The 21,764-nt window shown below is 37.6% G+C and overlaps 1 protein-coding gene across 2 annotated transcripts in view; it reads right to left on the bottom strand.

Annotated features, from left to right (window-relative positions):
- The window catches only part of Klhl7 (kelch like family member 7), a 56,981-nt gene extending 38,953 nt beyond the window's left edge, over positions 1-18,028 (bottom strand). Inside the window, exons 1-5 of one of the 2 annotated variants that reach the window (XM_046463509.2) lie at positions 17,632-17,757; positions 17,013-17,188; positions 5,360-5,462; positions 4,351-4,444; positions 3,998-4,122 (exon numbers count right to left, since the gene is read on the bottom strand). In XM_046463509.2, the coding sequence (XP_046319465.1) occupies positions 3,998-4,122; positions 4,351-4,444; positions 5,360-5,438 (298 nt within the window). In that variant the 5' untranslated portion in view covers positions 5,439-5,462; positions 17,013-17,188; positions 17,632-17,757. Of the gene's footprint in view, positions 1-3,997; positions 4,123-4,350; positions 4,445-5,359; positions 5,463-17,012; positions 17,189-17,631 lie in introns of both variants that reach the window. The other variant, XM_046463508.2, reaches the window with a different exon arrangement.
- Positions 18,029-21,764: the final 3,736 nt, after the last annotated feature.

Genomic DNA, 21,764 nt, shown 5'->3' with positions numbered 1-21,764 from the left:
AGAAGGACGCTTATATTATGAACGATCAAAATTTAATGCATTTTTTTTGGAAAACATATTTATTTATTTTAGTTTTAGTTAGACACAATATCTTTATTTTATTTATTTATTTTTATGTGATGCCAGGCAAGTGCTCTACCGCTGAGCCACAACCCCAGCCCAGGAAAACATTTTGAGATTATTAATTTTCTTCCAAGAAATACTTCAGTTACATTCCAAGGTCCTGATTTTATTATGTCCTTATCATATGTTTCTATATTGCCTCTACATTAATTTTAAATACCTCCTTTTAAAGTACTTTTCTAAATAATTCTTCAGTTAAATTTTCAAGTGCTGAGAATGGGGTTGAAGAAAACAGATATCACTTGTGTTTAATTTCTAGTTTTACTGCACTATACTTAGGGAGTGGGAGTTGTATTTCTTCTCTTTGAGGTACTGCAGAATCTATTTCTGGTGATCAATATTTGTAAATACTTCAAGGAAATCCTAAAACAATTTGTGTTCTCTGATCCACTGAGTAAAACACTTTGTGCTGTTTCACTAGGTTTGTATTATCCTTATATTTTTTTTAACTTATTTTTGTGATTTCTAGGGAATTCTTTGAGTTACCCATTAGTCTTTCCAACAAATTTCCCCTTTAAACCAGCAAAAATCAGTTTATTTTGCTTGCAGCTAAGATAATCAGCATATCCCTATTAGAGCTATATACCTCTCTCACTTGGCTTCAGTAGTTCCTCTGATAAATTTTCAGAAACATAGGTGATTTACTATTTCTTTATAATCTCCCAAATAAATAATGTCTTAGAACACAACTCTTTCTTTTCCCCCTCTCATTTGCAAACTTTATGCAATTATTATTTTATTTTTTTGTACTAGGGATTTAACCTAGGGGCACTTAACCACTGAGCTACCCTTTTTTATATTTTTATTTAGAGACAGAGTCTCCCCGAGTTGCTTAAGACCTCACTAAGTTGCTGAGGCTGTCTTTGAACTCTCAGTCCTCCTGCCAAAGCCTCTCCAATTGCTTGGATTACGGGCGTGTGCCACCACACCTGGCTATTATCTTCTAACTTTAGGGTTAGAAAAAAAAATCTATTATTTATTGTAATTGTATGGGGTCAATGATGGTTCTTCTGATCTGGACTACTTGCCTTATCTCTGCTGTCAGCTGGTTGTTTGGCAGAGGCTGAATGCTTTAAACTGATCTCATCCACATATTTGGTAACAGCAGGCTAGTTGGTCTTGTGACTATCAGGTAGAAGAGCTCAACTCTGTTCCAAATAGTTTCTTTTTGTGGCAGAAGAGTTCCCAGCAGAAAAGGGCAAGTTCTAATGTACAAGCATTTTTCAAGACTTTGCTCACATCAAATATGTTAATGCCTCACAGCCTGAAGCAAGTCATATAGCCACATCCAGATTACACAGACAGAAAACAAGCTCTACCTCTTGATGAGAGAAACTTCAGAGTCATATTGCAAAGGGATGGGTATATATGTACAGGGATGGAAATAATTTTGCCCTTTTCTGATAATCCATCATACTGTCTCTCTCTGAAAGTTGGTAATTTTTTTTTCTTATTGTGGTAAAATACAAATAACATAAAATCTACCACAGGTTACCATCACTACTATCAAGTTTCAGAATATTTTCATCATCCCAAATGTAAAGTCTCAATCTTTGAAGATTAAAAAAAAAAATCACTAGGATATATCTAAGGGAGGATTATCTTAGAGGCTATTTATAAATGATCAGCTTGGTACTTCATAAAACTTAGTCAAAGTAATGTTTTTAAAGTCCAAATAAGTTTTTTCTAGATTTTTCTTTGATTCTTGCTTTTCCTCCATCTGTTCCTTCTAAAATTCCTACTTCACATTAGTGTTTCTACATCTTCCTATCCTTTCACTAATGGCTTTCTTTGAATTTTTATTTTGTACTATAAGGCAGTTTCCCATTTGATCTTCTTGTTCAATTTGATTGGATGGCAAAAACTGGAAAACAACTCCCTTTGAATATAATCCTAAATTCCCTTTCATTTCTTCATTAAATTTGCCTGTAGGAACTACTCATTCTGGCTGTTTAGCTTGATTTATATCCTTTAAAACTACTGGGTTTCCTTAAACTTTATATGAGTTTTGCCCAATTCAATCTGCTGCCATGGGTTCCATTAGTACTTGTGAAAATCAGATTGTTGGGATCTTATGGGAAGCAGGGAATTGATAGATGGTAAAAACTAGGTCAGGAGTTTTCTATTGGGTTGGCAGTGTCAACCATACTCAGAGCCACAAAGAAGGCAGGTAGAAGCAGTTCCTCTAGTTACTTGGTATTATGCTTGGCTCAGCTGTATTTGTCCTAGGCTTAGAAGAAGATCAGTCCTGTTTCTGGGTGCTTGGGCTATCCTTCCTCCCAGCTTTGTAAAACAATGACGACCAAAGGCATCCAGAGGCAGAATACCTAAATGGTCTCCTCAGGAGCCCAAAAGCCTAAGATGTGTTTAGCATGAACTCACTACAGGTTCAAAACCTTACTTGGTGCTATCACATCTATTACCGGTGTTTCAGCCATTTTTCTTTAGAGTGCTAGGGATTTAGGGAAATATACCTAAGCCATCATCTTCCCAAAACATTTTAAAAGCAATTCCCTTCTTTAAATACTTTGTATTAGAATGTATATTTATTTAAGGGAAAATAAACATCAGGAATTTAAGGTTTATTGATGAATAAAGCCCCAAAACTATGGCAAAGAATGAGTCTCATCCCAGAGTGTGTCTATTGCATAGATTTATTTCCTAACACAAGGGCATTTTTCACTATGCTGACCCATGACTACCTTTTTAAAAAATTCTATCAGTATGTTCGCCTGCATAACTGTTTCCCCTTCTGCTCTATCAAGTTCAATTCCTTTTCTAGATACTAGGCTGAATCTCATTTTTATTCACTTTTCCTGGCTTTTATTCTTCTCTGAAATTACTCTGCTTACTTTTCATCTATGTTCCAAGTTTTCTCTCTGTGCTCACAGTAAGGGTCTGTGAAGGAAGGAGTACCAAAGTGCCCAGGAGGAAGGAAGACTAGAAAAAAGAGGGGCAGAGGAGGCTTGCAAAAATTCTGAGGCATCTCTCCAGGAGGCCTCCACCCTGGCTGTTGATTCTTGACATCAGCATTCATTATCTTTTTTTCTGGGTCAAAATCTTAGCACTGACTAATTTCCAGAGGCTCTATTACCTTGATTCCAGTTTTCTTTCTTCCTTGTTTTCCTAGCACTCCTACCTTCTTCCCTTTCCTTAAAGGTTCTCAATTACATTAAGGGTAAGAAAATGTAATTACAAATATATGGTTTCATTCACTGCCTCTTGGGATCATTTCAAAGTGGAAAACTGACAGATTTTCTCTTATCAAATATAAAAGGCTCCCTTTATTGACGCTTCCTAATGGAGAACTATGCCAGTTCCTCAATTAGCACCTTAATTTATAATGTTTATGTGTTTTAGTATAAACCAGCATATTTGCCACTGTGGAAGGGCAGCATGGTGTAGCAGCTAAGAATTAGATTACTTGAATTCCAATCCTAGCTCCTTCATGTATTCGCTATGTGGCCCCAGTCAATTTTTACCTCTAATTTTTAATCTGTGACAGACTTTGGCATACCCATAAGTACTTAAATAAAAGTAAACATTCATGTTTATCATATGCCATACTACCCATAGATACAATCATTATTCCTTGTTCTTGATATATGAAAACTCATTATAAAAACTATTTTACATTTTGGGAGATGCTGATACAACTAAGCCATAAATGCTGATACAACTCAGCCACAACTGAGCTGTGGATACCCAGGCTAATAGGTATCTTACTAAGCTCCTCTTAAAATGTGATCACTAGAAAACATTCTAGTGGATAAAGGTTAAATAAGGAACTTGCAATCATTTTTTTTCTTCTTCTTCTTTAATAAAATACACAATCAAGATTTTTTTTTCAAAACAGGAATCTGGCATTTCTTACCAAGACAATTTGAAGCATCAACTTGTTCTTTCAAAAAATCAACACACATTTTCTTCACAGGTTCAATCTGGTACTGGTTTGCTGCATCTAACAAAGACTGAACATTGTTGCTGTTCACAGAAATTCTGCAAATAAATAAGTTAAGGTGAACACTAATTTCCCCCAAATTTTAAATATTTGAATAATATTACTGTAAATTGTACCCTCATATGGCATGGGACCTTCAAACTCCACCATGCTTACAGTTTTTCATTCTGAAGAATCTAGAGCACACTAATTTGTTACAACAATGCTTTGCTATGGTAGATCTCAATGCTGTTCCCTTAACATAGAAATGATTCTTCTTGACTCACCTAGCTGTATAAGCGAATTCCACAAGTTGTTCAATAATGTCAGGTTCAGCATCTTTGAGTTCTACTTCAAAGGATTTTGATTCAAGCATGTTAGCTAAAATGAAAAGGAGAAATGTAAATGGCCCCAGTACCATCACAAATTTAATTGAAGAAAGAGACAGTATTCGGGTCATATTAAATATGTAGAAGAAGAATAGCAGGACAGATCTACTGGAAGAAAATACCTCAGGCAAGCCATCGTTCCTATAATAAATACAAAATAACTTTCAACAGTTGAGGTATACCATAAAGTAATCTAAGAACTTGCTAAAGTCAAGTGAACAGACATAAAATTAGATTTAATTTTCCCCCAACTCCTCAAGTAACTCAAGAGCACTCTGAGGAACAAAACAGCTCTAACATAGCTGGAACAAACATATATGAACAATGATAACTACAGTCATCTATCACTTGCCAAATTCTCATTCCTTCTAAAAACCCTGGGAGCTAGAACACCATTATTTCTGATTAAGATTATAAAACAGTATTAAATAGAGAAATCAGGAGTTGGACCCAGTTCTCAACTTCAAATTCAAGTTTCTTTACAATATACTGTATCTCATTTTTCTTTTAACTTGCTAGATTAAATGTCACTGAAAAAGTGCTGCTCATTTGCCTCTCCATGTGAAGTTAAGAAGAAAACTGGGGATGTGGGGATGCAAGCTCAGTGCAGAGCACCTGCTAAGCATTATGAGGACCTGGATTCAATACCTAGTACTTCAAACAAACAAATAACAAAGAAAACCCTGGGCCTTCAAGTTGAAGCCTATCTTTATCACCAAACGCATCTGAAAGGCCATTTTTCCTTTGCTCAATCATCACATAACCACTTTTCAGTCTCCTCACTGCTCTATAGCTCTAAATCTGAAGTGCTTTAAAAACTAACTAGGAAAAACGACATATTTTCTCTTAGGGTCCCATCTAATTCTCATAGAAGAAATAACGGCATGATTTACCTTTAGATACTTACTTGTGAACATTAAGTTAAAAAAATGACTGGCAGCAGCAAGGACAACTCGATGAGCAGGTATCTTTCTTTCCTGGACCATGAGGATCACATCACACAATGTTTTCTAATCCCCAAAAAAAAAAGTATAAAATTAAAAGGGGCTCACTGAGCCTAGTTTAGTAATGCATATAAAACATGGGCTTACCATATGCATTATCTCTATTTTCTACTTAAATCCAATCTTTTTATAGCACAGAATTTGTTTGTAAGACATACTGAGGAAGGATTTACAGAGTTGCTGCAATGTGGTATCAAAATTTGGTGCTGAGGTTCCCATGAGAAGAAAATGTTCCTCATAACCAGAAAAAAGAAGTCTACTAATCTTTCAGGGAAGCAATTTTTTTCTTTTTCTTATTCTGACACAAACCCAAAGTGTTTCTCTTGGTGAGCTTTTCTGGGAGAAATTAAATGACACACTAGCAATGCCCTGACAATTTTTCAAACATAGCAATCTGTTTTTATGTTTTTTTCCTCAAATATGTATTCTTGATAAAATCCAGAGCAAACATGGTGTTTCCCAAGAAAATAGCCTTCACAGCTCTAACTTGAAACAGAAACAGTGCAGAATACACAGAGTAGATGAACCAAATGTCCTTTGAGCAATCTTTCCTTAAATAACTCTTCTCTCAAACTCACTTCTGATAGAAGCTGGAGAGCAGCCAGTTTTAAATTATGATTTCTGACAAGGGCCAAAACAGTATCAACTCTAGCCTGATGAAAGAAGGAATATTCAGAGTAAATATTTGATTAAAACATTGGGAAAATGGACTTATGAATTAAGGTTAGTTATAAATAAGTGAGTTTTAAGGAAAAAATGTCCTTTTTGTTAAATAAAATTTCAATTTTTTAATGAAGCTAAAGATATAATGTATAGGTTAGGCTCATAGAAAATTTGGTGTCTACATGTGTTAAACAGTCTTCTAGGCACTAGGAATGAGGCAAAAATATATTTAGAACAAAAATAACTTATCATAAAACTAAAAATGGCTTAGTAGCTCAGAAGATTTGGCGTTTGCAAATTTTAAGTACTTAACTAAAATTATTAATATAGTTTCTTAGAAACTATATTACTCTTTGCTATTTCCTTCTTTTTGTTGTGAATAAAAATCCAAATAAGATGCTAATGCTTATAGTGAGAGAGAAAACAGGCCCCAAAGTAAATCAGATCATATTCGATCACAGAGACCCCATACAGGAGGAATCTATGGCTACTAAGGGGAACTTCCAGAAAATACTAGGCTAAACCAAAATATAGCAAAAAACATTTCCAAGGCATATTGAGAAATAGAGGCTTATTGGTCAAATTTATAGGCACTTTGGGCAGTTGGAGCAATGGAGATCTCTGCATGGCAACTGAGTTAAGTAATCTACAGCTGTATGCATGAAGGTGAAGTGGAAGGGGTCATTTGTGTCCAAATGGTACATTTAATTGACTATGCTATAACAGACCCAAAGGTTTCAATAAGAGATGGGACTGACCTAGAAAGAGAGGTACTGTTAGAGGACAGATAGGTGTGAATGGTGGGAACATGAGGTCAGGAGAATAATTCTATAAAAGGACAGCCCACTGTGCTGACCCCCCACATGCTTTCTTTTCCAAAGGCAATTTATCTGCAGCCCTGCTTGGCCTAAGTGGATAGGATATGTCACATTCCTTAGCAAACCACCTGTTAACTGCAGGGAAAATGCAGGCCCCAAAATAATGTCTATGGTAGGAACCCAGGAGATGTTTGTGACCAAATCATGAAACTCTGGGAGATAAGGATAGTTTTCCTAACTATAAAGTATGTTAGAATATATGGTTAAGAATCCAATTAGAACCAATCGGCATGAGCCAAGGTGACCTAGAGTTACCTGATAGTAGAGACTACAAAGTCTGATGTCACCCTGCAGTCAAAAGTCAAGAGGTGGAATTCTATATTTAGAAGATTCAAAAAATCCACCAGAAAACTTTTAGAATTCAAATGAATTTAGCAAAGTAGCAGGTTATAAAATCAACACCCATAAATCAAACGTGTTCCTATATATCAGTGATGAAAGAGAAATTAGGAAAATTATCCCATTCACAATCGCCTCAAAAAACAAACACAAACAAAAAAACACTTGGGAATCAATCTAACAAAAGAGGTGAAAGACCTCTACAATGAAAACTACAGAACACTAAAGAAGAAAATTGAAGATGACCTTAGAAGAAGGAAAGATCTCCCATGCTCTTAGATAGGTAGAGTTAATATTGTCAAAATGGCTATACTACCAAAACTGTTATACAGATTTAATGCAATTCCTATTAAAATCCCAATGACATTTTTCACAGAACTAGAAAAAGCAATCATGAAATTCATTTGGAAAAATAAGAGACCCAGAATAGCCAAAGCAATCCTTAGCAAGAAGAATGAAGCAGGAGGCATCACAATACTACCAGACCTTAAACTATACTATAGAGCCATAGTTAACAAAAACAGCATGGCACCAAACACACAAGTAGACAGAATAGAAGACACAGAGAGATTGGCTCCACTTGTCTCACCAGTTGTTGAAGTTTGAGGTTTTAGTCTCAGGGCTACAGTTTTTTTTTTTCCCCCTCCCAAGCAATAGTGGGAGCAACTTTTTTGAGGGTTCTGCTCACCTCCCAATGGACCCATTGCAAAAATTTAACCCAACCTTAATGTCTGGAAATGAAGAAAATTCAGTGGACTCTCATCCCATCAGTTCAGAAATGCTAGTAAAGCAACTCCATTACTTAACTCTGAATCCTTACGCTAAATGCCTGTCCCCTCTGCCAGAAGATCCACCCCAACCACAGGACAGGAGTGAGAGGGTCTTATGGGAGGTCAAAAGGCGCTTTCCAAACAGGCAGCGAGGAGTCTGGACATTGTTATCTGCATGGAAAGAACATGTGGCAAATAGAGATATCTCCTAAGTCTTCAAAGAGAACAACAAAGAGGCAACAATCTTAAAGGAGTTCAGAGTGAATCACGAAGTGAACCACTCAAATATACCTGCAGTTTTTGCATCATGGATGGGATCCTTCTGAGAATGCTAGAATAGGGTATGATTGTGACACAGAGTCAATATAGGCGTAAATTGTACTTCTTGTTCTTCATGATGGTAATTTTAGGCACACTTTTCTATGCTTAGATTGCATACCAATGATTTTTGAATAGCTTATGTATGAGTTCTGTGATGTCTTTATTTTTTTGCATTTTTTTTTTTTTTTTTGGTGTTGGGGATCCCTTCATGCCTTAATGCCAGTAATTTATAAGGAATCTAAGTAGTTAAAATGTGCATAAATGGTTTTACTTTTCTGTTTGACCCAAAGAAGTACCAATAGGTCTCAAGTCTTCTGTGGATATTAAAAGCTCAGTCATTCAAGTACTTGGTTACCAGGAACACAGGGTTCAAAAAATAAATTAAAATGAAGCTTTACACGCACAGGATGAACAGAGAAAGAAAGAAAACTGTACGGAATCTGGTGGCTGAGCCTTTCATCCTGGCAAATTTTAACATTTTGTCCAAGAATGTGTCATATGCCAGAGACATCATTATGCATAGATGAAATCTCTTCTATCAATGGTCAATAGTCCCCTATTAGCCTTGGGACAGATGATTCCTTCCAGGTGAGTTTAGTTTGACAATCTGAAAAGCCTAAAGCTGAGATTTTTTCTCGTGTTTTCTTGGAAACCCCTCATTCTCCAGAAATAAGTTTTGGTTCTGATTTTGGACGGGAACAATAGTGTGAGCCAGACAGTGTGCTACTGGGCCCAGCTATTCCTTCTACTTGTTCTTGTATTTACGTAAGTTTTAACTAATTTCCTTTTCTCTCTACAATCACATAAAGCACCTATTTTTAGTCTTTAGGATCTTGAAATGGCTACAGATGGAATGGATATCAGCAAATGAACTCAACTTGGAATTAGATTGGTGACGTTTTAAGTATAGAAATGAGAAAGAACATGCATGTTTTACTGCACAGGGTAAGGAGTATAGTGAACTTTATTTGTGGACTTATCTAGTCTAATTCCCTCTTCTTATAAGAACCCCTAGCCCCTACTTCTAAAAAAATTTCCTCATAATAAACTATCTGAGTGAGAGAATCCCAGAGCCCAAAATCAGATACTTCATTTACTTCTTGCAGAGACATGCTCTGGTGTTTTAGTCAGCTTTTTTGCTGTTGTGCCCAAAAGACGTGACAGGAATAATTTTAAAGGAGGAACAGTTCATTTGGGGCTCATGGTTTGAGAGGAGGTCTCAGTTCATAGGTGGCTAATGCCATTACTCTCTTCCTGAGCTATGTCAGAACATCACGGTAGAAAAGTGTGGTGGAGGAAAGTGGCTCAGGACATGGCACCAAGAAGCAGAGATCGAGTGCTCAACAAGGACAAAATGTATACTCTGAAGGCACACTCCAAGGACGGACCTCCTATAGTCACACTCTGTCTGCCTACAGTTACAATCCACTTAATCCCAGTCAGTGGATTAATACACTGATTAGATTAAGGCTCTCATAACCCAATCATTTCCCTTCTAAACTTTCTAGTATTGTCTCACACATGAGGTTTTGTAGGACACCTAATATCTAAACCATAATGGCTGGGCAAAAGGTCTAAAGTTAGTCATTTAGATACCTACTTTCATGATTTGAATCTTGAATAATAGGAAAAGGGAAAAAAAATCATCTTTATGGCTACATCACTCAGTGGTCAAGACTGTTCCTTCACTGCAAACTTGATACCCAGGTTTCTTTCTGTCCCAGCATGAGAGAACCATTGGTTCTTGCTTGACAAACCTGCTCATGCTCTAGCTATTGTTTAAGGCTGTTAGCTCTAGATATCGTTGAGAAGTTATTACTTAAGAAAGAATAAAAACCTACTGCTTATAATCCAAAAATCCCATCAGACTCACTGTAATAACAATACCAACAATATCTGTATGGCATTGAATAATTTCACATTCTTTATCTCACTTATTTCAAACATTATTAGATAGGTTAGGAGAGTATTATGACTGTTATACCAATTAGGCTGAGAAATTGTGGCTTGCCGAATGTCACCCAATTAATAAGACTGAGCTAGGATTCAAACCTAAATCTATTTGATTCCAAAGTTCACTATAGTATGCTGCTTCCCAAAGTAATAGGTGGCAAAAGACATCACAAAAACAAGGTTTTCTTTTGTACCAGTGATTGAACTCAGGGGCACTTGACCACTGAGCCACATCCCCATCCCTATTTTGTATTTTATTTAGAGACAGGGTCTCACTGAGTTGCTTAGTGTCTTGCTTTTGCCAAGTCTGGTTTTGAGCTCATGACCCTCCTGCCTCAGCCTCCCCCGCTGCTGGGATTACAGGCATGCGCCACTGTGCCTGGCTAAAACGAGTCTTATAAAGGACACACATAAAAATGCTTTTAATTTTTCTGAATAAAAGTTTCCAGTATAACATTTAATCAAATTCAATTGAATTTTTTTAATAAAAGGTCTGAAGAACTAATTTAATTCTACTATGCCATTTACTAGTTAGCTAACCTTATATAGAATTCATGAGAATTAGTATAGATGGCATATCCTTAAGAGTGTCTTTCTTAATTATACCAACTGAATTTTTGACAAGGGTTCAACAGAATATAAGTAAATTATATTCTGTATCATTACATACTAAAATATATAATATACCAGCTATTTCTCTGATGAAATTCATTATAGTGGACACTAAGTGGAGTAGCTTACTGACTTACTTATTTCCTCCTCCTGAAGTAGTGGCCTCATTACCTAAGATGGTTCCTTTACATGGCTCTGCTCTCCTTACCATAGATAACTGATTCACAGATTCAATGAAAACTATAATTATCGGGTCCTCTTTCTCCAGGATCTGAAACCGTGAAAGAGCAGGATACTGTAGGCAGTCATGAGTTGCAATGAATGCAGTGGCCTAGAGAAAGGCTGGGGGCTACCCTGGTTCTTATACTTTCCATCTTGATTATCTCTCTTCTCCTTAGAAGGAAATTTTAATACAATTGTATCTCTTCTCAAGATAAGCTTTTGTACTCATTCATTCAACCAACACATAGTGTCAAAATGTTAGCATGCACTAAATACTACTGGAGTTTAAAGGAAGAACATTAGTCCCATTCTGGAAAGTCTGGGCATCACAGGAGACAGCTCTTGTCTATATACTTACCCTCTGTCCCTCCTACATTCTCTAAAATTTGTGCCTCCAGTCCCCAGGATTCCATTAAAACTCATTTTCTAAGTTTATCAATTTCAAATCCAGCCAATACTTTCTTTTTTGGTCTCCCTATAACATTTCATATTCCTATCTCCTCTTTTTTGTAATTTATATCTTGGTCTCAAATATACTATTCCAATCTTTCATTTCTAATGCATTTTACTTCCTATCTTTTTAATATGCTATTTCCCAGCATTTCATTCTGACTACTTTTCTTCTTACTGTGATCTCAACCTCTAGATATACCCATACACCAACTTTCATTTATTAAATACTTGAGCACCTATGTGGTAGATGTTGGGACTCTGACACTGAACAAGACACAGTCACAGTCAGTCCTTGCTTAGATTTAGTAGCAAAGACACTTTTTAAACAAAAAAGTGCCAACTATATTTTTAGAGAGATGATAAGTGTATGAAAGAAAGGAACAGAAGGTGTTGACATATCTAGACCAAGAGAAAAGTGATATCAGATATGATTGGTGAAATAAGGTGGGATCAGACAAGACAGGGCTTTGAAGACCACGTAAGGATAGTATTCATTATAAAGTCATAATAATCTCAAAAGAACCTTCAAAAACATTGTCATCTACCATACCATTTACAAACACTGCTTTCCTCAACTTCTAGCTTTACCTTCTTCTTCCTCCAATTTTGCAGATCATCTCATCTCCTATGATTCAGAGAAAAGAGAAGTCTCTGGATAGAAATTCCTACATTCTTCTAATTCTAAACACACCTAACTACCAATCCTGTCCTCCTGCCCATTTCTTAATTAAAGGAATTGCTACCCCACTCCCCAAGATTAATCGCATTTACTTTGATCTCATCTCAGGAATTATCAACTACTCATTCTATTCCTTATACATTCAACCTCTTCATCTTAAATGAATTCTTTCTACTAGTTTTTAAACAGAGTTATATCCCTTCCATTTAAATAAATAAAACAAGCAACTTCATTTGAGCCCCTTGCTCCCTCTTCAGGGAAAATTTCTCAAAAGCTGCTTCAATTTCTTAATTTCTTCCTCATGTCAGCTCACATCAATCTGATTCCCATCTGTCTCTCCAACAATATAACTCTCAATAGTCAACAAACCCCTCTGTGTTGCTCTGTGAATATATATTTTTAGTTCTGCTTTTACTGATCTCTCATTAGCTTCAAAATTTGCAATCTTCCCTTTTAAACAATCTTTTCTGATTTTCAAAACTCGTCTTTTTCTCCTACTCTTCTGTCCATTATTTTTCCATCTCTTTTACAGGCTCATTCATTAGCCTTTATCCTAGACACTTGACTCTCCATGGTTTCAATGAAGAATTTGTTTTCTACATGCAGATAATTCACAAATTTACACTTTTAACCCACCACCCTTCAGACCTGCTGACTGAATGACATCCCAAATTGAACATACGTCTAAAACACAAATTACAATCCTTTCTATCAATAAGAGTCTTGCCTTTTCTAGTACCTTCTCACTGAATAGTGTCATTATCCATCTAGTTATGTAGTCCAGAATCCTAAAGGTTGTGACACCTTGTATTGAATCTCCCTCATCCAATCAACCACCAGCAACACAACAGCAACAAACTAATATTAATATTTATCATTTTCAGGTTCTGTTCCAATTTATCTTAAATTGGTTATCTAATTGTCAAAACCACATATGACAGTGATCACCAAGTGATGATAAATATTTTAAGTATATATTTTTCCATTGATATTTCTGTTGCTGTCATCACCACCTCAGTGCAAAGGATTATCATGTCTCACTGAAATACTACAACTCATGTTTGATATGCTGGCAACCATTCTGAGCGCTCTATATTTCATTCACCACAGAGCAGAGAGCCATCTTTTTCAAAGAAACTGATATAACCCACCCATCCCTACACACACACACACACACACACACACACACACACCCCTTTCAGAATATGGAAGAACCCACTAATATGACTTTTGAAGTGATACATGGGCAAGTCCCAAGCTTTTTTGTCAGCTTCATCTTGCATAATCTTCCCCCTTATGTTCTGGGCTTCAGTCATACAGGTCTTTAATTGATGTATTATACTTTCCAGGAAGGTCTCCAGCCTCTGCACATGTTGTTCCCTTTACCTGAGAGGTTCCTCCCTCTGCCCAGCTAACACCTATTCTTATGTCAGCTTCCAGTTGTAACTTCTTTAGAAAAACTTCCTGAGAGTCAAATCATCCATCTCCATATGCCCTCATGGTACCATGTTTTCTTCTTAATAATCCACCACTATTATAATTTTGTATGTATTTGTGATTTCCTGACAAATGCATCACTCTCCTACTAGACTATAAACTGCATAAGGATTAGGACTCCTTTAAGTTTTGGTTATCATTGTAACATTGGAATCTAGCAAAATGACTAATGCACAGTGATCTGAATGAATGATTTGAGAACCCAACTGAAATAGAGCCATAAATAAATGATGAGTAAAGAAAGACAGTGAACCTACCCAACTTTTGAGTTTAACAGGGGGACAAGAGTTATTATTTAGAGGGAAATGTTAAGATTAGAATGCATAGAAAGACTTGTTGGTTAGCTCAAAAACTGGAGAAGCTAAAATATGCTTAATACTGATAACATGGGTCCAGCAGAGAAAGAAATTAAAGATGCCCAACAATTAAAGATGCGTAACTTTTCTGGGAAGGTTAGCATCAAGGAAGCCAAAGTCTAGAAAGAAGCACTGGCCTGAGAGAAAAAAAGATGCAGTTTCTCCATTGCAGCAAAATGAGAAAGTATTAAAATAGGTTCATAGATTTGGTGATGGAAAGTAAGTTAGAAAGTAAGTTAGTTAAGTTAGTAAAACAAATCTGAAGGGTTGGGGTTTTGACTCAGTGGTAGAGTGCTCGGCCACAACGTGCAAGGTGCTGGGTTAGATCCTTAGCACCACATAAAAATAAATAAAATAAAGGTATTGAGTCCAACTACAACTAAAAAAGTATATTTAAAAGAAATCAAAAAACAAATCTATGATGATAGAATAATGCTTACCATTCTGGGGGTGGGAAGGTTTCCTGAAAGGGATATAATGGGGGTCCCTCTATGTTTAGACATGTTTTAGTCCTTTTGGTGGAAGTGTGTTCACTTTGTATTAATTCATTCAGCTTCATGTTTATGATTTGTGCCCTCTTATGGGTATCCTACACTTTTTTAATATTTATTTTTTAGTTGTAGTTGGAAACAATATTTTTATTTTATTTATTTATTTTTATGTGGTGCTGGGGATTGAACCTATGGCCTTGTACCTGCTAGGCAAGTGCTCTACTGCTGAGCCACACCCCCAGCCCCATGGAAAGTTTACTTAAAATCAAAAGGCTAGAAATGACAAAAAGGATATAGAAAAAGGCTCCATGAGAAATTAAAGTTACAGAACTCTCTTTTATCTCTATGTACAGAATTGGCCACTAGGCTACTGCTATGGTTTGGATGTGGTTTTTCCCCACTAAAAACTCACACTGAAATGCATGTATACTAGCTAGTAAAATAGGCCCTTTAAGAGCTAATTAGGTCATGGTGGCTCCACTCTTATGAAAGGATTACTGTTCTCACAAGAGTGGCTCAGTTATTGTGACAGTGATTGTTATAAAGCAAGCTTAATACCTTCTCTCAGTCTTGATTGTTCTCTTACACACATGCTTCTCTTCCATACACTTGATTCCCTTCTGGTTTTCATGGTACAGCATATGGCCTTCATAAGAAGCTGAACAGATGCTGGCCAATCTCTTGGATTTCCAAAATTTTGAACTAAATAAACTTATTTTCTTTATAAATTTCTCAGTCTCAATTATTTTGTTATAGTGTTAGACTAATACAGCTACAGAAAGATGAAATGATATAAATCAGGACTCTCAAGTTTTGGTTATCATTGTAATACTGGAATCTAGCAAAATGCCTAATGCATCTTTTAAGATCACAAAAAAATATTAATGTGGGGCAGGAATTTTAATTGAAATATGTTAATTTCAGAGTAGTCTCAAATTCTTGAAGAATGATTCTGAGTATACACAGAGGGTTCTTGTCATCCAGGTATTTATTATCCTCATCCTCTATGCAATATGTTAAAAGGGAAAGCAAAAAAACAAAATCATAACAAAAATATTTACTACAGAATTAAGAATACTTATAAAATTGGACCTCAAATATTTCTTCTCTAGTTCAAACCAGCTTCTGTTTCTGCCAATTCTCATCAACTGCCTTATCAGTCATTCTTGGTGAAGTCTTTCTTGTGTTATAATGTCAAATAGAACAATATAAACACTGTAAATCAACTACAAAGTAAAACTGCACATCTTACAAAAGATGCAGAATCCCATGGAGTTGATAAAAAGTACTCTTAGAAAATTGACTGAATTACATTTGAAACCAATGACAAAAGAAGACTCACCCAGGTCAAGAGTCCTTAACTACTATAGAAGAGATCCCTGGTTGCTCACTAAGTATCTGTTTCTCTCTTCCTACTCAGTAACAAAAACTTGATTTTTCAGTAAGTGTAAGTTAGTAACTGTTTCTATTTTACCAGTAAATAAACAGATGTTACTACAGTCTAAAGCTAGGTCTAAGAAATGTACTTGAATCAATTTTTAAATCCAAAGAACTAAACATACAGTCTCAGACAATTCCTCTCCTCAAGTAAACATCTGATGCTGCACCCCATCTACTTAAGGAGTGAGGCAATGCTTCACAATGCTAGTCAACAGATGAAAGCACTTATGTCTGAGGGTGTGGGAGGGTACCATATTGAGTCCTCAACAAATTTCACAGCCCTTATGAATTGAGTTCAATTACAATTACAGGCAGACACCAGTGAAATGTACAAGCAATTTGAAATTAGTGATATAAAAAATAAAAATGGTCACATGATAAGAGATATATGAAAATTACACAAAAGAATGAATTCAGCTATTCACAGATGGTTCAGTACAAAGATCAGTTAAGATTTAAAGACATTCCCGTAGATGGCACAGTGCACCAGAGCAATAGCTAGGAACTGGTAAACAAAGACAAGATCCTTGTGGATAGTGTTTGCTGAATGAAACCAGGTGTTAATATCCTCATAAAAATTCTGAAATTCCTCTACTATTGTCCATACTACCAAGAGAACTACCAGAAAAGTAGTAGGGTTTGTAGTTATATTTACATCCTGCTTTGCCCTCTTGAAAAACAGTACCAGTCAACAAATCCGAAACATTCCATGTCTCCTTACATGTATATTTTCTACTAAGTAAAGCCTAAGAATCAAAAAGTATCCAAGCGACCTTTTAAAGCTCATTGATAAATTAGAACGATATGGAAATTTTTTAAATGAAAAATAAACCTTTCTATCTCCTCTTTCCAGCGTTAAAATCCCTTCTTTTCATAACCCACCTTTCGCCGACGTGCTGCAGACTTTCATGAATGCACCACACATCAAAGACAGAACAAAGAGCTCCTCTTAATAACAGGGGCGTACAGTGTCCTTAGAAGATGGCATGGTATTTATCGATGACTGTTTCTGCTCTAAATTAACACGCTCAGGAGGATCTGTCTTCCACTAGCTCCACCTGGGTAACACAGGAGGTGGGGGGGATCTTTATTCAAGAGAGGCTTATTTCAAGCCAGCAACACTTCTCCCTTTGGGGGCTTCAGAATGGGCAGTGCCAAAGGGCTTCTTTACACCAGATCTCACGACGCCTTAAAACGGCTAGCCAAAAGAAGGCTCCCCGCCTCACAAAGAGATAACTAGGGCACAGCTGTTACACAATTAATACCCGACGCCGAAAGCCTGCCCGAGTCCCCCAGGAGTCTGACCTGGAAGTCACGTCTTGGCGGACAAGGAGGCACTTCTGCTCGAGAACTATTTAACGAGACCCTCCACTAACTGCAGATTCAGAGCGTGCGGAAAAAGGAAGGGCGGATGAGGACACAAGAAGAGGGTCTTCAGCACCAGGGCCCCGAACACCCCCCCACACCCCACAGCCGACCGGCCCTCCCACAGAGGCGGTACCTGTTTCCGCATATTATTCATGACGCCCATGAAACCCGCCAACAGTTTAGCTTCCTCTCGAGCGGCAAGTTTCTTCTCGGTCTTCTTCTTACTGCCCTTCTCCACCCCGGAGGCTGCCATCCTCCCTCGGCCGGCCACTTGACGCCCGGGGCTCGCCGGGCGGGTTGACGGGTCGCACTCTCCCGGCCCTCTGGGGATTCTGCTGACCAAACACTGCGGTCACGACTGCAGCCGCAGCGCGTAGCACACAGCTTTGGAGCGGCTGGACTGCGGCGTTGGTTGGACCACAGAGGGACGACAAGGCCTACGGCCGGCTGCAGAACTCTGAGGAGGGAGACGTTGGGAGCCCGGCTGCGCGAATCCGGCTGAGGAGCCTGCGTACTGCGCCCAAGGCGGCGAGGCGCAACGGAGGGAGTGGGGCGTGGCCTGTGTGCGTCACAGCTGTGCGCCGCTCTCTTGCAGGTGCCCCTGGTGGATTTGTTGGCGTCTGCCGCTGACTGGTTGTTGCCTCTCGCATGCCTTTCCATCGGCCAAAGGCAGATTTCTAGGTTTAGATTACGGGATTATCTATTTTGGATCATTGGAAGACTAAAATTGTTATGCTGAATTCAGGACCCCTAAAGGCCACCAGAGACCCAAGATGGATGTAAGCAGCAAAGAGGTGTTTATTGCGAGCTAGCTTGGTTCTCCTCGCACACACACAGCAACTGGTGACGCTGAGAGGCCCCAAACCCAAGGTTTGCAGCATTTTTATACATTCTTTGGAGAGGGCAGGGACTTCACATACATCATAGCCACTTTTAGCAAATCATCACACACCGCGGGAAAATCAAGTAACAACTCTAAAACATGATTAGCACATTCACTGGCGGGAACAAGTTGTGTAGGGGTGATTGATCAGTACAAAAGGGGTATTCGTTTGAACTGATTGGTTTAAGCCAAGAGGGGTGTATGTGCTGAACTACATGGTTTTCCAACACCATAAACTACTGGGAGGGTCATCTGGCATCCCAGGTATTTCCCTGTCTCATGCTGATTGGTGGCTGCTAGGGGGCTGCTATGGGTCCCCACCTAGCCTGAGTCAGGGACACCTGGCGCAGCAGATCTCTCCTGTTATTTGTAGATAAACAACTTAGCAGGGTGGGAATGTGCCTAGGAGTGCTCTGTGGGTTTTTCCAAGGACAAAGGCCATGTCCCTTCCTTGGACAGGCTTTGCTCTGAGATAGAGGCTGGTTTTTCAAAATGTCTCCCCTGGGTGTAAACTCCGTGGGAACAGGGTTGGCCTTTCTTCCCTGCAGTATCACAGCGTGGCATGTTGTGGGCGCTCACTAAATATTAAATGATTAATAGGTGGCATGCACTGCTAGTTAAAGACTTATTATACGGAGCACAAAATTTGTTTGCTTGAAATTCATAAAGCAAGAATACACCGTCCCATTGATGTCTCCTTGGGGGACTGCTGCTTACTAGGCTGGCTTACTGTTTAAAACCGATCAGGTTTTAATCATCCCCAAGTGTCTTGGGGATCTCAGAACTCAATCCTAGCACTCACAGATGTGCTTTTTGTAACTATTTACTCTTTTTCGTGTTTAGTAATGTACGGGATTATTGCAACTGTATGCTATTTTTCATTCTGGACATTTTCTACATATTCTCTAAATTTTCTATTTAGATATGTTTAGGACTATGTGGAAACATTTTTTTTATATGAAATAACTTACACTATTGAAGCAATTCACTTTTTATGAGGACAAGCAACAGAGTGAAAGCAAGCAAGAGGCTTATAAACCTCAAATTTTACAAAAGGACACTTGTGTCTCTGTAAACTTTTATTATTTTTTTTAATCTAGAGGTTCTCAGATATGCTTCTATTTTAACTATTGATAATTTGAAGATTTACAATGGACCCATTTAGCAATAGGACCCATTTATTCTTAATGAAATTAGAAATGAGAAAAAAATCATTTATTAAATGATCCAGGATACTGAAGAATAAAAGAATATTTTTTTTAATTGAAAGGAAGTAGAAACCTGTCTGATCCTAATTCTAAGGCCTTGGAAACACTAAGGCTGCGTGAAAAGCAGAAATGTAGGTAATATTAGAATGTTATTCTATAACAGTGTTAAAAGAAACAAGGAATAGCACCCTTAGTACTTGATGTTGGAACATTCACATATTGAAGAATATGAAATATCAAAGCTCATAAGGGCCATAGAACTCAGAACTCAAAATAAACCTTGGAGATTAAATGGCACAGAAGTTATGCATGATTTTGCCTTGATGCAAAATCAAACACCCCTACTTTTTTTTCTTTCCTTTTTCTTTCTTTTTTTTGGGTTGGGGATGCAGGGGATTGAACTCAGGGGCACTCAACTACTGAGCCACATCCCCAGCCCTATTTTGTATTTTATTAGAGACAGGGCCTCAGGGAGTTTCTTAGCACCTTCCTAAATTGCTGAGGCTGGCTTTGGAACTCTCCATCCTCCTGACTCTGCCTCTGGAGCCACTGCAATTAGAGGCATGCACCACCACACCTGGCCTCTCAAACACCTCAACTTTCTAGTCATGCAATTTTGAGAAGATTGTTTAACTTCTCTTATGTCTCAATCTCCTCATCTGTAAGAATAAACCTTACTACATAAAACTGGCAAAAGTATTACAAAAATTCTTAGACTGGTGCCAGCACAAGGTGCTCAGTATTAAGATACTGAGTTAATAATACTGGCTATTATTATTTAATACAGAATTTCCCAAAATATGTTCCTCAGCATACTAATGAATCAAATCTTGCTCCCCCTCTACCCTTCCTGAATTGGTTCCCTGAGAATATACTTGCAGTAGAACAGGTCCCTGAATGACCTTGGAAACCCAGATCTCCCCTCTCTTGCTTATAGTTCTCAGAATAAGTATAGAATACAACATTCTGAGATAGAGAGGAAATGCCCAGAACAATCCAGCTTGTATCCTTGTTCCTTCCAGAACAGGATGTATTACAGTGCTTGGTTTCAGTGATTCAGTGATGCCTAGAGTATAAAGCCCAGAGAGATATGTTCTCAGGGTTTCTAAACTACAGAGGAGTATGGGGCATGCTGAGATGAGACTTCCCATTTGCTCTGGGTAGCTTTCCTGAGCTTTGGAGTACTGGATTGCTGTGGTTCCTAGGCTTCTGTTTATTTTATTTTGATTGAAAAAAAGTTTTTTTTCTCAGTGCTGGGAAACAAATTGAAGGCCTTACACATGCTAGGCAAATGCTGTATCACTGAGCTACAACCTCAGCCTGGAGTTATTTGTTCTGACTTGTCTGTGAGAAATAAACCTGCTTTTCCAGGCTTGTTGCATGAAAGTTCTGTTTCATTGGATTTGTGTGAATGATAGAGAACTTTTGTAACAGCTTTGGGAAATATGTAAAACATATCCTTTTTGAAAGAAGTCCCAAAATATATTTGAAGAGGAAAAAAAAATAATGAAGCAGAAACCTAGAAAGAAATCAGAAGAACAGGTGATATGTGTGAGATGAAGTTTACCATGAAGTTAACTAAGTTTAAAATTCAGGGTCTCTAACTTAAGCAGGTAATTTTCAAGACTGGGGACCACATGTGTTCATGAGTTCACATGTTTTGTTAAACTAATAAGTAAAATATTGGGGGTCTGAGAATGTGGTATAGTTGTGGAGCATTCACCTAGCATGAGCAAGGTCCTGAGTTTGATTTTATCAGGTATTGTTGAAATAGCCATGGGTGTTTTGGGAAACTAAGGATAAATCAAATTGGGAATACATTCTTGTGGGTGTTTAATGGGATGTATTTTTGTAGATCACAATTACTTTCATATAGTAAGCTATTTGCAGTCTTTCTAATGTAGGAATGACATCCAGGAATTAGTTCCTATACCCACTACACCAACCCTGTCTTGTAAGATGCAGCCAGCAATCTTATTACAATATGTTGTACAGTGCCTAGATTGGAGGTATGTAAGAAGTAGTGAAAGTTTGAAACAAGTTTGGTTGACCAAGCAATAAGATGGTCTGTGGAGAATTCTTTCAATCATATATGTAAGATTATAAGCAGAAGATTTGGTATATCCTTAAAATCTTGTCAAAAATCAAAGAAATATAGTTGTTATGCCTACATTT

The sequence above is a fragment of the Marmota monax genome, unplaced genomic scaffold (genome assembly GCF_021218885.2).
Source record: "Marmota monax isolate L192 unplaced genomic scaffold, Marmota_monax_Labrador192_F-V1.1 WCK01_AAM20220418_F8-fsc00057, whole genome shotgun sequence".
NCBI classification, from domain to species: domain Eukaryota; kingdom Metazoa; phylum Chordata; class Mammalia; order Rodentia; family Sciuridae; genus Marmota; species Marmota monax.
The sequence above is the reverse complement of the archived record's forward strand: the minus strand, read 5'-3'. Positions and strand labels throughout refer to the sequence as shown.